The sequence below is a fragment of the Natator depressus genome, chromosome 19, assembly GCF_965152275.1.
Source record: "Natator depressus isolate rNatDep1 chromosome 19, rNatDep2.hap1, whole genome shotgun sequence".
In the NCBI taxonomy this organism is placed as follows: Eukaryota; Metazoa; Chordata; order Testudines; family Cheloniidae; genus Natator; species Natator depressus.
This window is the reverse complement of record NC_134252.1, coordinates 8,500,848-8,516,190: the sequence shown is the minus strand read 5'-3', so window position 1 is coordinate 8,516,190 and position 15,343 is coordinate 8,500,848. Positions and strand designations below refer to the sequence as shown.

Genomic DNA, 15,343 nt, shown 5'->3' with positions numbered 1-15,343 from the left:
TAGGCAAAGAAGAGAGTCAGCCCTTATAAGACTGAATTCAGCCTCTGCCAGTTCTGTTTGGTGGCCTGGTGTCCCTAACCCACTCATCTGAAAGGCTAACAAACTGAACTGAAGACAGTCGTTTACAGTGCAAGGAAGGAACAAGCCCAGAACCACAAAGTTTTGCTAGGCCCAGGCCTTGGCCACCTTGAATTTCAATTGTGTGGAAAACGGAAGAATCTGAGCACCCGGGGAAAGTGGAGGAGCGGTGACACTGCAGAGAAAAGTGATCAATGGGATAAGGAGGGCAGGGTGCAAGAGGGATCGAAGGGATGTGCTGGACTTAGACAGGGGAACGTCTGCTAAGTGGTGAGCAAAGGGAGTCTCGTCTATCTGCTTCTCACCCTAGCAACACAAATGCACAACCTGAAAATCCATCAGTGAAAGTTGTAAGGCACTTTGGATGCCCTCAGGTTGAAAGTTACTCCACATACCTATGCTCATTATTGACATTTGAGCATTTTTCTTCTGGTAGGGACCCGGCTTCCAGCAACAGCAATTGAAGCCGTCAACAAAATTAACTGCCGTTGATAGCTGGCACCTGTAACACACTCATCACAGGGCTAGAACAATGATTCCTAAAGGTGGGGGCTCCATTATTCATGTATGATAATCAGAGTGAAACCCAAGGCAATCAATATTTGCCTTACAAGGCATAACAACTTGGCATTCGACAGTGCGGGACTGGGTGTCGGCTGCAACGAACAGACGTTTGTCACCGGTGGATGCTCTCCCATCTTTCAGAGCCTTTGACCTCTCCAATTTGCTGTCACTGCTAGAATGAAAGAATTGTTAGCTTGGTTACAAATTACCGTAACGTCCCACATTCCACTTAAGGAACGAGTATCCATCAATCACTCTCTCTCCTTTAGGCAGTAGCTGTCCAAGCTCCAACCACTCAGTGCTATCAAAATATCCAGTTGCAAACTAGCAAAAGCACAAATCAAATCAAAAGATGATGCTAAACTGAGTGGGTTTAGGAACTCATGCAAGGACAGCGCTTTACAAAGAGATGGAGAGGTTAAGGGGCATGGGCAGAGAACAGCAAAAGGAGATTTCACATGGAAAAGTGCAAGCTAATTCAGCTTGAAAAACTATGATCTGAGCTCTATTCAATTAGGCATGTTTTATACTAAGGTTCCAGTCACAAGGTGACTGGCCCCTTTAAGGGGAGATGGACCCAGTCTGACCTGTTATTAATCAGCTGCCTCCTAGCTGAGGGGCTAAGAGTCAGGTGGTGGCCTGCAGAGCACTTGATCCTTATAAAGGCCAGGAAGAAGCTCAAGCTGAGCTGGATACGTGCAGGGGAAAGAACCTGGCTATAAGGCGAATCCAGGGCAGGAGGCCTGGGGAGTTGGGAACTGCAGGGAGTAGAAAGTGACTTCCATGGCTTAGAGCAAAGACTCAGAAGGACAGAGAGGTGAGGGAAAAGCAGCTGGGACTGTAGCCCATGTTGGGCAGAGGAACTACTTTATTTTGGTATTTTGCCTACACTTTCAGTGTAACCAGTAAATTGTACCCTGAGGCAAGAGCCTGAAACAGACTCTCTTATTAGTTCTCTTACAGTAAGACAGATGTGTGCTGGAATCCCTTAGCATAGCTTTAACACAGTCAAAGAGTATAGGTACATCATGCATGACGAGGCTGGGGAATTCCACAAAGCAGAGAGTACAATCATGCAATGCCCCAGGTCCTACACAAAGAAGTCCACATAACCCATTCCCACACCAGCCAGCCAGCCTTGGCTCACAAACTGCTCATCAGGGTGAACTGTTGTGGGTAGCTCATCTTAATTAGCCTCTTACAGTTGGTATGGCTACTTCCACCTTTTCATGTTCTCTCTCTCTGTGTGTGTGTGTGTACACACATATCTTCTTACTATACATTCCATTCTACGCATCTGATGAAGTGGGCTGTAGCCCACAAAAACTTATGCTCAAATAAATTTGTTAGTCTCTAAGGTACCACAAGTACTCCTTTTCTTTTTGCGGATACAGACTAACATGGCTGCTACTCTGAAACCTGTTGTGGGTATGATAAAGCTGCCCCTGCTCAGTGGGTTACTTTGATCAGGCTGGCCCAGATCAAGGCACACGTTGCCTTTATTCATTTCCAATCCACTGCTTTTACAATACAAAACAGGGAAGACTCAAAGGGGCCCAGGATTACACTTATCATTGGTGTCCTCAGCAGGGTAACAGCACAGAAGTGAGAGTGAGTTGCTTCTAGGGCATGTGTTCTCTTCGGTATTATCCTTCTGCTTTCCCCCATTGTATTTCACCAACAGCACATACACGGGAATTCTCCTCCCTTGATCCTAGCTGAGCAGACATTTCTTGTGGGGACTTTTCACTGCCAGCCCTTCACTAGGCCTATCTCACAATAGCTGCATTCACAAGAGGAGGGCGTTGTATTTATCAGAGCAGCGCAGTGTAATGTCACAGGCCAGGCCTACAGTAAGCAATTACCAAGGCGCTGACGGACAAAGCAAAGGCAGAGGGAGGGCAGTGAGATGTGAGATTTAAATGTTAAAGAGAAATATTGAATATGAAAATCATCACACGGGAGAGAACGTGAACAGAAGTTTGAAGAGAAAGTGACACGTCTCAGGTTTGACCTGTATCTGTTCATACGTCCATGTTATCCTTTGGGTATATTTTTAACACTTCCCCCCAATCAATGTTTACAGTCTTTATTCCACCCCCTAAAAATAAATCTGTAGCAGCAGCCATCCAGTCACAATGGAGCAGCCCTATAATAAATATAGTGCACACAGCTAAGTCAGTTGTCACACTTCAGTAATCCAGTTAGTATGCCAAAGCAACAACCTAGGACTCAGATTACTGTACATAACCTAGGGCTTGTGAGCAAGCCATGAATAATCGAGTGAGCACACAACACCAAGGGTTCCTGAGCAACCCTATGGTAAACTAGTAAATTGGCGCAACCCTCTTACAAACTAGCCAGAGAGTACAGTTCAGCACTCACCAACAATCCTACAACAACAAGCCACTGAGGTCACAACAGAAAGGCCCAAAGTTTATCCCTTTTCCTCAGCTAAGGGGAGGGAAGGCTGCAGCTCTGACAGGAGGTCAGGTGCGCCGGAGGTCTAGCCAAGCACCGGCAGCAAAGAGTGACTTTATTGCTCATGTAAAAGAGCGAGCAACATTTCCTTTATACAAGGCAAAGAGCAAAACCGATACAACATTTGCTTTGTAGATTGCTCTTAACCACCAGGCCGCCTTCTCTTGAATGAATATGAAGCTCCAATTTTTGTTAATTTGGATTAGATCCAGATACATTGGTCCACACACCAAGCTTTCCAGGGCTCTATGCTGCTTACACTATGAACAGCTTTGCTAAGTGATTGGCTCCTGAAGACCTGTCTTGCTAATGAAACCTCATTAGAAATGTTCAAGAGGCTTGTTCATTAGCTAATACTGGTGGTACTTTGGCATGCGAGGGTCAGAGCACAAAACACTTTACCATCTGTGTAGCAACTAAAATAGCCCTTGAAGCAAACGGAGTAATTATTCTCAAGTCTCCTTGGTTATGGCAAAAGGATCCTAGTTATCCACCGATTTCAAAGCACTTAACTATTGTCACCTCCACAAGATATTATCCCCATTTTATAGATGGGAAAACAGAGGTGAAATGACTTTCCCAGGTTCACACAGTGCATCAGTGGAAGAGGCAAGAATAGGTCCCAAATCTTCCAGCTCCCAGTTCTGCACCTCAGGATAGTTTTTTGGGGGCTCTCTCCCTTCCTAAATAACATTTAGGAATGAAACTGAATAGCAGGCTATATCCACATTTTTCCAAGTTGAGTATGTCACCTAGCACTGAAAGCATGCTACTAAGCATTTAATGCTCTATGAGATATTGGCAAGTAAGCAGTGGCTGTGAAAGGACCACTTCCACATTAGTCACACTTCTGACCTTGAGACAAGGTGTTTTGTGCATGCTGCATAAATTAGGTACATTACATAGCAAAGCTGTGAAGTTAAAGAACAAATGCCAGCAATTCCATTTCAGCCTGATGGATATGGCAAGAAGTGTTAAGAGGGTCCAGAGTAACTGATGCTATAGTTAATTAAATCACAGAATGCCTGGGTCTAAACATTTTCTTAGCCCTTGAGAGGATGAATGAGCACGTCCTTCTCTCAGGGTGCAGCATGACCGGTTTTACCCCTACAGGATTCCTTGGATTCCACAGTAACCACGTTTCTGAGCATGACTGCTCTGTTACCCTTGTCCTAAAGCTACACCAATTATTTCTAGCCTCTCTCGCCTTCCCTGTTCCCTGAGAATATCTCTTGAGCATATGTATTTTTATAGATATAAAGAAAAATTGTCCATGGTTTTCAATTCTTCAGCTCCTTTCCAAACAGCAAATGTGGACGCCTCTCAGTTATACATAGTGGGGACGGGTGTTCAGGGGTTCACCCACTCCCTGTGGACCCCTGAACACCCGTCCCCACTATGTATAACTGAGAGGCATCCACTTTTGCTGTTTGGAAAGGAGCTGAAGAATTGAAAACCATGGACAATTTTTTTTCAGAAGCAGGGAGGACAGAGTCCCCTTTATTCTTTAGCATAAATAATGGAAGGATTCATTCACATGCTCGTAAGACAAAAATAAATAAATAAAAACCAGCCCAATTTTGTTTTGCCAATCATGCACTTAATGTAATTTTCTTTTCTTGTCTCCTTGTGCTGGTGCATGGTGGTTTACAAAGACTTTAATAAGCTGGAAAGGTGCCAAACCCATTTCTGTCTCATTAAAAGAAATTATCCCAGTGACAAAGGTGATTTTTTTCACATCAGCAGTCAATTCACTCACTAAATTACAACCCAACTGACAGACTGTCTTTAATGGGAGTTGACTCCTCTTTCTGATGTGTGTGTGTGTCTCTGTGGAGATTATTCATAAAAAGTATCTGAAGTTTTAAAAATGGTTACTATAACCTCAGAGCCACGTGTAGCCTTTGGAAGCATAAAACCAATTATTTAAAAAGCAATTTTGATAGCCAAAAGATTATTAGTAACAGGCAAAGGCCATAACAAAATAGCCTTCTTTCACCTTCAAAGTAAAACTCGATCTGGACTGTGCTCTAGGTTATGCTAGGGAATTGGTAACATGGCTTTAGCAAAACTGGGTGGAATTTGGTAAAATGTCACTGGGTGCGCAGAGGTTGTGCTTTTATACCGATGGGGGGGGGGGGGGGGGGAATGCACAACTGTAAAATCAGGAGCGCAAAACAATGGAGGTAAATGGAAGTCCCTGTCCAAAGTAGCAGATCAGTGATACCTGTGTGTCAGTAAGTCTGCTGCACAGGGTGAAACTAATCTCTGCGGGGTCAGATCCTGAGCTGATGCAAACTGTCACAGCTACAATTACTTCAACTGAGTTCTGACAATTGACACAAGTCGAGAATCTGATCATAGGCCTTTAACATAAAGCTTTACAGAAGGATTGACTGTTACAGGATTCCTTCCTCCACAGCATTAAGGCATTGGGGTTTTTAAATCAAATATAAATATTTGGTTTCAGAGTAGCAGCCGTGTTAGTCTGTATTCGCAAAAAGAAAAGGAGGACTTGTGGCACCTTAGAGACTAATCAATTTATTTGAGCATAAGCTTTCGTGAGCTACAGCTCACTTCATCGGATGCATTCCGTGGAAAATACAGTGGGGAGATTTATATACACATAGAACATGAAAAAATGGGTGTTATCATACACACTATTATTACCAGCTATTACCAGCAGGAGTGTAATGACACATCCACTCCCAGTCTCTATTCAAGCCTAAGTTAATTGTATCCAGTTTGCAAATTAATTCCAATTCAGCAGTCTCTCCTTGGAGTCTGTTTTTGAAGTCTTTTTGTTGTAATAGAGACTGGGAGTGGATGTGTCATTACACAAAGTAAAACTATTTCCCCATGTTATTCCCCCCCTCCACCCACCGCTCCTCAGATGTTCCTGTTAACTGCTGAAAATGGCCCACCTTGATTATCACTACAAAAGGTTTTCTCCCTCCGCCCCCTGCTCTCCTGCTGGTAATAGCTCATCTTAAGCGATCACTCTCCTTACAGTGTGTATGATAACACCCATTTTTTTTTTCATGTTCTGTGTGTATATAAATCTCCTCACTGTATTTTCCACGGAATGCATCCGATGAAGTGAGCTGTAGCTCACGAAAGCTTATGCTCAAATAAATTGATTAGTCTCTAAGGTGCCACAAGTCCTCCTTTTCTTTTTGCGAATACAGACTAACACGGCTGCTACTCTGAAACCAAATATTTATATTTGATTTAAAAACCCCTTTTCTTTACACAAATATTTGTTAACCAGAGAAAATCCCCTTCTCAATTTCTAGTTGAGCTCTTCGGCACTCCTTTTTATTACCTTAGTACAGCAGCAAGATCTTGTTCCAAAGTGATCCTTTTTTTCCCCCCGCCCCCCATTACTCCTTCAAGGCTCCACCTAATGATCTTGTGCTAATTTCTCTCTTCTTAGCCCTGGTCTACACTAGGACTTTAGGTTGAATTTAGCAGCATTAAATCGATGTAAACCTGCACCCGTCCACACGATGAAGCCCTTTATTTCGACTTAAAGGGCTCTTAAAATCGATTTCCTTACTCCACCCCTGACAAGTGGATTAGCGCTTAAATCGGCCTTGCCGGGTCGAATTTGGGGTACTGTGGACACAATTCGACGGTATTGGCCTCCGGGAGCTATCCCAGAGTGCTCCATTTTGACCGCTCTGGACAGCACTCTCAACTCAGATGCACTGGCCAGGTAGACAGGAAAAGAACCGCGAACTTTTGAATCTCACTTCCTGTTTGGCCAGCATGGCAAGCTGCAGGTGACCATGCAGAGCTCATCAGCAGAGGTGACCATGATGGAGTCTCAGAATCGCAAAAGAGCTCCAGCATGGACCAAACGGGAGGTACGGGATCTGATCGCTGTATGGGGAGAGGAATCCGTGCTATCAGAACTCCGTTCCAGTTTTCGAAATGCCAAAACCTTTGTCAAGATCTCCCAGGGCATGAAGGACAGAGACCATAACAGGGACCCGAAGCAGTGCCGCGTGAAACTGAAGGAGCTGAGGCAAGCCTACCAGAAAACCAGAGAGGCGAACGGCCGCTCCGGGTCAGAGCCCCAAACATGCCGCTTCTATGATGAGCTGCATGCCATTTTAGGGGGTTCAGCCACCACTACCCCAGCCGTGTTGTTTGACTCCTTCAATGGAGATGGAGGCAATACGGAAGCAGGTTTTGGGGACGAAGAAGATGATGATGATGACGAGGTTGTAGATAGCTCACAGCAAGCAAGCGGAGAAACCGGTTTTCCCGACAGCCAGGAACTGTTTCTCACCCTGGACCTGGAGCCAGTACCCCCTGAACCCACCCAAGGCTGCCTCCTGGACCCAACAGGCGGAGAAGGGACCTCCGGTGAGTGTACCTTTTAAAATACTATACATGGTTTAAAAGCAAGCATGTGAAAGGATTACTTTGCCCTGGCATTCGCGGCTCTCCTGGATATACTCCCAAAGCCTTTGCAAAAGGTTTCTGGGGAGGGCAGACTTATTGCGTCCTTCATGGTAGGCCACTTTACCACTCCAGGCCAGTAACACGTACTCGGGAATCATTGTACAACAAAGCATTGCAGTGTATGTTTGCTGGCATTCAAGCAACATCCGTTCTTTATCTCTCTGTGTTATCCTCAGGAGAGTGAGATATAATCCATGGTCACCTGGTTGAAATAGGGTGCTTTTCTTCAGGGGACACTCAGAGGAGCCCATTCTTGCTGGGCTGTTTGCCTGCGGCTGAACAGAAATGTTCCCCGCTGTTAGCCACAGGGAGGGGGGAGGGTTGAGGGGGTAGCCACGCGGTGGGGGGAGGCAAAATGTGACCTTGTAACGAAAGCACATGTGCTATGTATGTAATGTTAACAGCAAGGTTTACCCTGAAAGAGTGTAGCCAGTGTTTTATAAAATGTGTCTTTTTAAATACCGCTGTCCCTTTTTTTTTCTCCACCAGCTACATGTGTTTCAATGATCACAGGATCTTCTCCTTCCCAGAGGCTAGTGAAGATTAGAAAGAAAAAAAAACGCACTCGAGATGAAATGTTCTCCGAGCTCATGCTGTCCTCCCACACTGACAGAGCACAGACGAATGCGTGGAGGCAAATAATGTCAGACTGCAGGAAAGCACAAAATGACCAGGAGGAGAGGTGGCGGGCTGAAGAGAGTAAGTGGCGGGCTGAAGAGAGGGCTGAGGCTCGAATGTGGCGGCAGCGTGATGAGAGGAGGCAGGATTCAATGCTGAGGCTGCTGGAGGACCAAACCAGTATGCTCCAGTGTATGGTTGAGCTGCAGCAAAGGCAGCTGGAGCACAGACCGCCACTACAGCCCCTGTGTAACCAACCGCCCTCCTCCCCAAGTTCCATAGCCTCCACACCCAGACGCCCAAGAATGCGGTGGGGGGGCCTCCAGCCAACCAGCCACTCCACCACAGAGGATTGCCCAAAAAAAAAGAAGGCTGTCATTCAATAAATTTTAAAGTTGTAAACTTTTAAAGTGCTGTGTGGCATTTTCCTTCCCTCCTCCACCACCCCTCCTGGGCTACCTTGGTAGTCATCCCCCTATTTGTGTGATGAATGAATAAAGAATGCATGAATGTGAAGCAACAATGACTTTATTGCCTCTGCAAGCGGTGATCGAAGGGAGGAGGGGAGGGTGGTTAGCTTACAGGGAAGTAGAGTGAACCAAGGGGCGGGGGGTTTCATCAAGGAGAAACAAACAGAACTTTCACACCATAGCCTGGCCAGTCATGAAACTGGTTTTCAAAGCCTCTCTGATGCGTACCGCGCCCTCCTGTGCTCTTCTAACCGCCCTGGTGTCTGGCTGCGCGTAACCAGCAGCCAGGCGATTTGCCTCAACCTCCCACCCCGCCATAAACGTCTCCCCCTTACTCTCACAGATATTGTGGAGCACACAGCAAGCAGTAATAACAGTGGGAATATTGGTTTCGCTGAGGTCTAAGCGAGTCAGTAAACTGCGCCAGCGCGCCTTTAAACGTCCAAATGCACATTCTACCACCATTCTGCACTTGCTCAGCCTGTAGTTGAACAGCTCCTGACTACTGTCCAGGCTGCCTGTGTACGGCTTCATGAGCCATGGCATTAAGGGGTAGGCTGGGTCCCCAAGGATACATATAGGCATTTCAACATCACCAACAGTTATTTTCTGGTCTGGGAATAAAGTCCCTTCTTGAAGCTTTTGAAACAGACCAGAGTTCCTGAAGATGCGAGCGTCATGTACCTTTCCCGGCCATCCCACGTTGATGTTGGTGAAACGTCTCTTGTGATCCACCAGAGCTTGCAGCACTATTGAAAAGTACCCCTTGCGGTTTATGTACTCGCCGGCTTGGTGTTCCGGTGCCAAGATAGGGATATGGGTTCCGTCTATGGCCCCACCACAGTTAGGGAATCCCATTGCAGCAAAGCCATCCACTATGACCTGCACATTTCCCAGGGTCACTACCCTTGATATCAGCAGATCTTTGATTGCGTGGGCTACTTGCATCACAGCAGCCCCCACAGTAGATTTGCCCACTCCAAATTGATTCCCAACTGACCGGTAGCTGTCTGGCGTTGCAAGCTTCCACAGGGCTATTGCCACTCGCTTCTCAACTGTGAGGGCTGCTCTCATCTTGGTATTCATGCGCTTCAGGGCAGGGGAAAGCAAGTCACAAAGTTCCATGAAAGTGCCCTTACGCATGCGAAAGTTTCGCAGCCACTGGGAATCGTCCCAGACCTGCAACACTATGCGGTCCCACCAGTCTGTGCTTGTTTCCCGAGCCCAGAAGCGGCGTTCCACAGCATGAACCTGCCCCATTAGCACCATGATGCATGCATTGGCAGGGCCCATGCTTTCAGAGAAATCTGTGTCCATGTCCTGATCACTCACGTGACCGCGCTGACGTCGCCTCCTCGCCCAGTAGCGCTTTGCCAGGTTCTGGTGCTGCATATACTGCTGGATAATGCGTGTGGTGTTTAATGTGCTCCTAATTGCCAAAGTGAGTTGAGCGGACTCCATGCTTGCCTTGGTATGGCGTCCGCACAGAAAAAAGGCGCGGAATGATTGTCTGCCGTTGCTCTGACGGAGGGAGGGGCGACTGACGACACGGCTTACAGGGTTGGCTTCAGGGGGCTAAAATCCACAAAGGGGGTAGCTTTACATCAAGGAGTAGTTCAGGCAGGACTTCACGGAGGGTTCCAATAAGAAATGGTGCACCTAAGTTATTGTTCTTATTGGAACAAGGAGGTTAGCCTGGCCTCTGATTGATACATGGCTAGATTTACCTCGCTGCACCTTCTCTGTGAGTGACTGCAGTGTGACCTAGAGGAATGAGTCCCCTAGACAGGGGAGGAGGCAAATGAGTACAAAACAAATCTGGTCTATTTCTTGTTTTGATCCACTCCATCTATCTTTTACATCTTTGGCTGGCAGCAGACGGTGCAGAAGGACATATTGCCTACCTGCTCACCATAAGACGGTTCAATAGGACTGACTGCCGGACTTAAGAGAATGACCTGGTCAAGTCACTAAAAATTTAGTCCCTGCGCCCATGTCTGCCCAGGCGCTCCTGATTGACCTCACACAGGCGACCAGGAGTACCTCGGACATGACGAGGACGGCTACCAGTCGTATTGTACCGTCTGCTGCCACAAGGCAATGGGTTGCTGCTACTGTGTAGCAATGCCGTGCCGCGTCTGCCAGCACCCAGGAGACATACGGTGACGGTTACCTGAGCGGGCTCCATGCTTGCGGTGGTATGGCGTCCGCACAGGTAACTCAGGAAAAAAGGCGCGAAACGATTGCCTGCCCTTGCTTTCACGGAGGGAGGGAGGGAGGGAAGGGGGGACTGACGATATGTACCCAGAACCACCCGCGACAATGTTTCAGCCCCATCAGGCATTGGGATCTCAACCCAGAATTCCAATGGGCAGCGGAGACTGCGGGAACTATGGGATAGCTACCCACAGTGCAACGCTCTGGAAGTCGACTCTAGCCTCAGTACTGTGGAAGCACTCCGCCGAGTTAATGCACTTAATGCACTTCTGTGGGGACACACACACTCGAATATATAAAACAGATTTCTAAAAAACCGACCTCTATAAATTCGACCTTATTCCGTAGTGTAGACATACCCTTAGCCCGTGAAGAAGCAGTGTGCCCTGTCCAACTCTTGCATATGGACAGCTGCAGCTGAGTCAAGTTGACGGAACACATCATGCACACTAAGGTAAGAATGATTTAGCCAGCAATTAATACTCAATGCACCCTCTATCTGAGGAACTCGACTGCATTTGTGTAGACAGATGGAGTCAGTGGTCCCACATATCCCTTCCATCACATAATGCTTGTGATATTGTATATCTCGAGATGTCCTAAGGCAGGGAGGGGAGACCAGTAATAGTTTTTAATTCATACTTATTGTGCAGTCTCTTCCTAAAACATAAGGTAACTTACAAGTTAACTCACATCAGCTTATAAATAACTGCTCACTGCAAGTTCAATTCATATGATGCAGTCTCCTGAAGAAGGTTCCATTCTGGATGAGAAACTCCTGAATCTTGAGGTATCTGCAAAAATAAGAGCTCCAAAGATAATCACTTGGTGACTAGAAACACATCAACTTCCAACAAATATTCATTAGAGGCACTGATATCAGACTACCCCTTTGCTCATCCTCATTTCAGTTAGCTTGGCACTTATAGGGAGATGGTTTCGCACTGTCTCTGCCAAGCACTGACTCAGAATCCTGAGCGTGGACCAGAGATTTTTGCCTGCAGCACTGACTTTTTGATTAACAGAGACCTAAACAACATGACCGAAAACTGAAAGCAAACTGATGCTGTACAAACCTGTATTGCCCAGAATCTTCACTATCCTGACGCAAAGGAAAGATAGGAAGATAGCAAAAACCCAATGTGGCTGCACCAGGGGTTCTTTAATGACATGGAAATCAAAAAGGAATCATACAAAAAGTGGAAACATGGACAAATAGCTAAAGATGAGTACAAAAGAGTAGTGCAAGCATGTAGAGACAAAGTTAGAAAGGCTAAGGCACAAAATGAGATACACCTAGCCAGGACATAAAAGGCAAAAGGAAGATGTTCTATAAATACATTAGAAGCAAAAGACAAAAGGAAAGCACTGGTCCACTACTTAGCAGAGAAGGAGGGCTAGTAACAGACAACAAAAAGAAGGCAGGCATGTTTAATGTTTGTTTCTGTCTTCACTAAAAAGGCTAACTGTGACCAGATGCTTAACACAAATAATATTAACAACCGGGGAAAAGAACACAAGGCAAAATAGGGAAAGAACAGGTTCAAGAATATTTAGATAAGTTATATTTAAGCTGGCAGGGCCTGACAAAATTCCCCTAGGGTACTTAAGGAACCAGCTGAAGCAACCTCAGAACCATTAGCAATTATCTCCAAGAACTCAGAGAACAGGTGAGGTCCCAAAGGACTGGAAAAGGGCAATATAATGCCTATCTTTGAAAAAGGGAACAAATGGGACCTAGGGAATTATTGACCATCAGCCTAACTTTGATACCTGGAAAGGTACGGGAACAAATGATCAATTAAGGTTATAAGTAAGGCTAAGATTTTGTCACAAATATTTTTAGTAAAAGTCACCGACAGGTCACGGGGCAATAAAGAAAAATTCAAGGGAGCCCATGACCCGTCAGTGACTTTTACTAAAAATATCCATGACAAAATGGGGAGCTCATCTGTGGGGTCCCCACACTGCCTGCAGTGGGTAGGCAGCTGCAGAGGCCTGCTTGAAGCTCTGGGGGGCCCCTGCCACTTGTGGCCGGCCAGGAGCTCCAGGGAGGCCCCCACTGCCCACGGCAGCTGGGAGCTATAGGGTATCCCCCACCACGCTGCAGGTGTACCCCGCAGCTCCTGGCCGCTGCCCAGGGTGGTGTGGGGGGACCCTGCAGCTCCCGGCTGCCATAGAGGTTGCTAGAAGTCATGGATTCCGTGACTTCCACAACCTCCGTGGAAAAAAAATCAGAGTCCTAGTAATAAGCAATAGCCAACATGAATTTCTCAAAAACAAAATGATGCCAAACCTATCTAATTTCTGACAGCCTTACTGGCCTAATTAATGGAAGGAAGCAGTAGACATGACAACTTGATTTTAATACGACTTTTGACATAGTCCCACAACCTAGGGAAATGTGTTTTTGATTAAATTACTATAAGGTGGGTGCACAACTGGTTGGAAAACTATACTCAAAGAGTAGTGATTGTTTGCTGTCAAACTGGGATGATGTATCCAGTGTGGTGCTGCAGGGACTATCCTGGGTCTGGTATTATTGAACATTTCATTAATGACTTGGATAATGGAATGGAGAGTATGCTCAAAATCTGAAGAAGACACTAAGCTGGAAGATGTTACATGCACTTTGGAGGACACTCAAAATAACCTTGACAAATTGAAAATTGGTCTGAAATCAACAGGATGAAATGCAAGACAGACAAGTGCAAAGTACTACAGTTAGAAAGGAAAAAATCAAACCCACAAATACAAAATGGGGAATAACTGCGTAGGTGGCAGTACAGCTGAAAAGGATCTAGGGGTTAGAGTATATCACAAATTGAGATTCAATGTGATGCAGTTGCAAAAAAGGCTAACATTCTGGGGTGTATTAACAGGAGTGTTGCATATAAGACACAGAGGGTAATTGTTCAATTCTACTTGCCACTGGTGGGGCCTCAGCTGGAGTACCGTGTCCAATTCTCAGCACCACACTAAGAAACATGTGGACAAGCTAGAGAGAGTCCAGAGGAGAGCAACAAAAATAAGAAAAGGTTTAGAAAACCTGACCTATCAGGAAAGGTTAAAACTGGGCATGTTTACTCTTGAGAACAGAAGACCAAGAAAGGACCTGACGAGAGTCTTTAAATATGTTAAGGGCTCTTATAAAGAGGATGGTGATCACTTGTTCTCCACGTCCACAGAAGGTAGGACAAATAGTAAGATTAATCTGCAACAAGGGAGGTTTAGATTAGATATTAGGAAAAAATGTCTAACTAGAGAGGATAATTAAGTGCTGGCAAAGGCTTTTAAGGGGGGTTGTGGAATTCCCCTCATTGGGTGGACAAACAGCTGACAGGACAGGGTTAGGTTTACTTGGTCCTGCTTTAGTGCAGGGGGGTGGACTAAATGACCTCTCAAAGTCTGTTCCAGCCCTGCGTTGCTATTATTCTATGATCTTTTGGCTTGAGTGATCATGCCCAGTAATGCCAGTTTCATCTCAGCCAGATCAGTCAACCAGATGATTCCATCTGCACCCAGGAATCAGTTATGTTACATTATAAAGTACAAAATTCCCAGCCGGAGAAAATTTGTTATTTGGCTACAGCCCTGATTTATATAGCACGTCAGCAAACTTTGCATCTAGCACATTGCACAGTTGGTGGTTCTAAATTAAATATTATGGAGAAAAAGAAAATAGCTTCCCTGCAGTTGTACTGCTAGCTATGTGACAAACCTCAGGACTTCTCACTTAAACAGTGCGTTCCACATTCAAATTGATTTATAAATTTAATTCACACCCTGATGAAGTACTGGCCATCTCATTTTTAGTTGAGAAATGGAGGTACAAAGGCTACTGCCTGCTCCCAGAGAGAGACCATGTCAGAGCTTCCATTAGCACTATAAACATTGGAATTGCCATAGGGGATCAAATCTCTGGTCCATCTAGTTTAGTATCTGGTCTCCAACAGTAGCCAGCATCAGATGCTACAGAGGAAAGTGTAAGAAACCTTTTAAGTCACCAGAAGTTTGTCTTAAACCCTGAAGCAAGAGGCCATGGGCTTGTCTACGCTTACCAAGGGATCAACGTATGGTGATCGATGCATCGGCATTTGATTTAGTGGGTCTAGTGAAGACCCGCTAAATTGACTGCTGAGCGCTCTCCCGTCAACTCCCGTACTCCACCTGAACGAGCGGTGCAAGGGAGTTGACAGGAGAGTGTCTCCAGATGACACAGCATAGTGTGCACCCCTTGGTAAGTAGATCCAAGTACGTCAACTTCAGCTATGTTATTCACATAGCTGAAGTTGTGTAACTTAGATCAATCTCCCCCTGTAGTGTAGACAAGGCCCTAGAGTTCCTCGCACTGGTCTTGCACATGATGAAACAAGGTATAGGTGTGAGACTCAGACACGGTATTAATCATTAGAAAGGGTGGAGTAATTTAAATAAGTTAT

At 45.8% G+C, this 15,343-nt stretch overlaps 1 protein-coding gene across 1 annotated transcript; it reads left to right on the top strand.

Moving 5' to 3' along the window:
* Positions 1 to 6,914: 6,914 nt before the first annotated feature.
* Positions 6,915 to 11,816, top strand: LOC141974753 (uncharacterized). The gene is made up of 3 exons (XM_074934727.1): positions 6,915 to 7,497; positions 8,086 to 8,524; positions 11,813 to 11,816. Exons 1-3 carry the CDS (start codon positions 6,915 to 6,917, stop codon positions 11,814 to 11,816), a joined length of 1,026 nt encoding a protein of 341 aa, XP_074790828.1.
* The last annotated feature ends 3,527 nt before the right edge of the window (positions 11,817 to 15,343 follow it).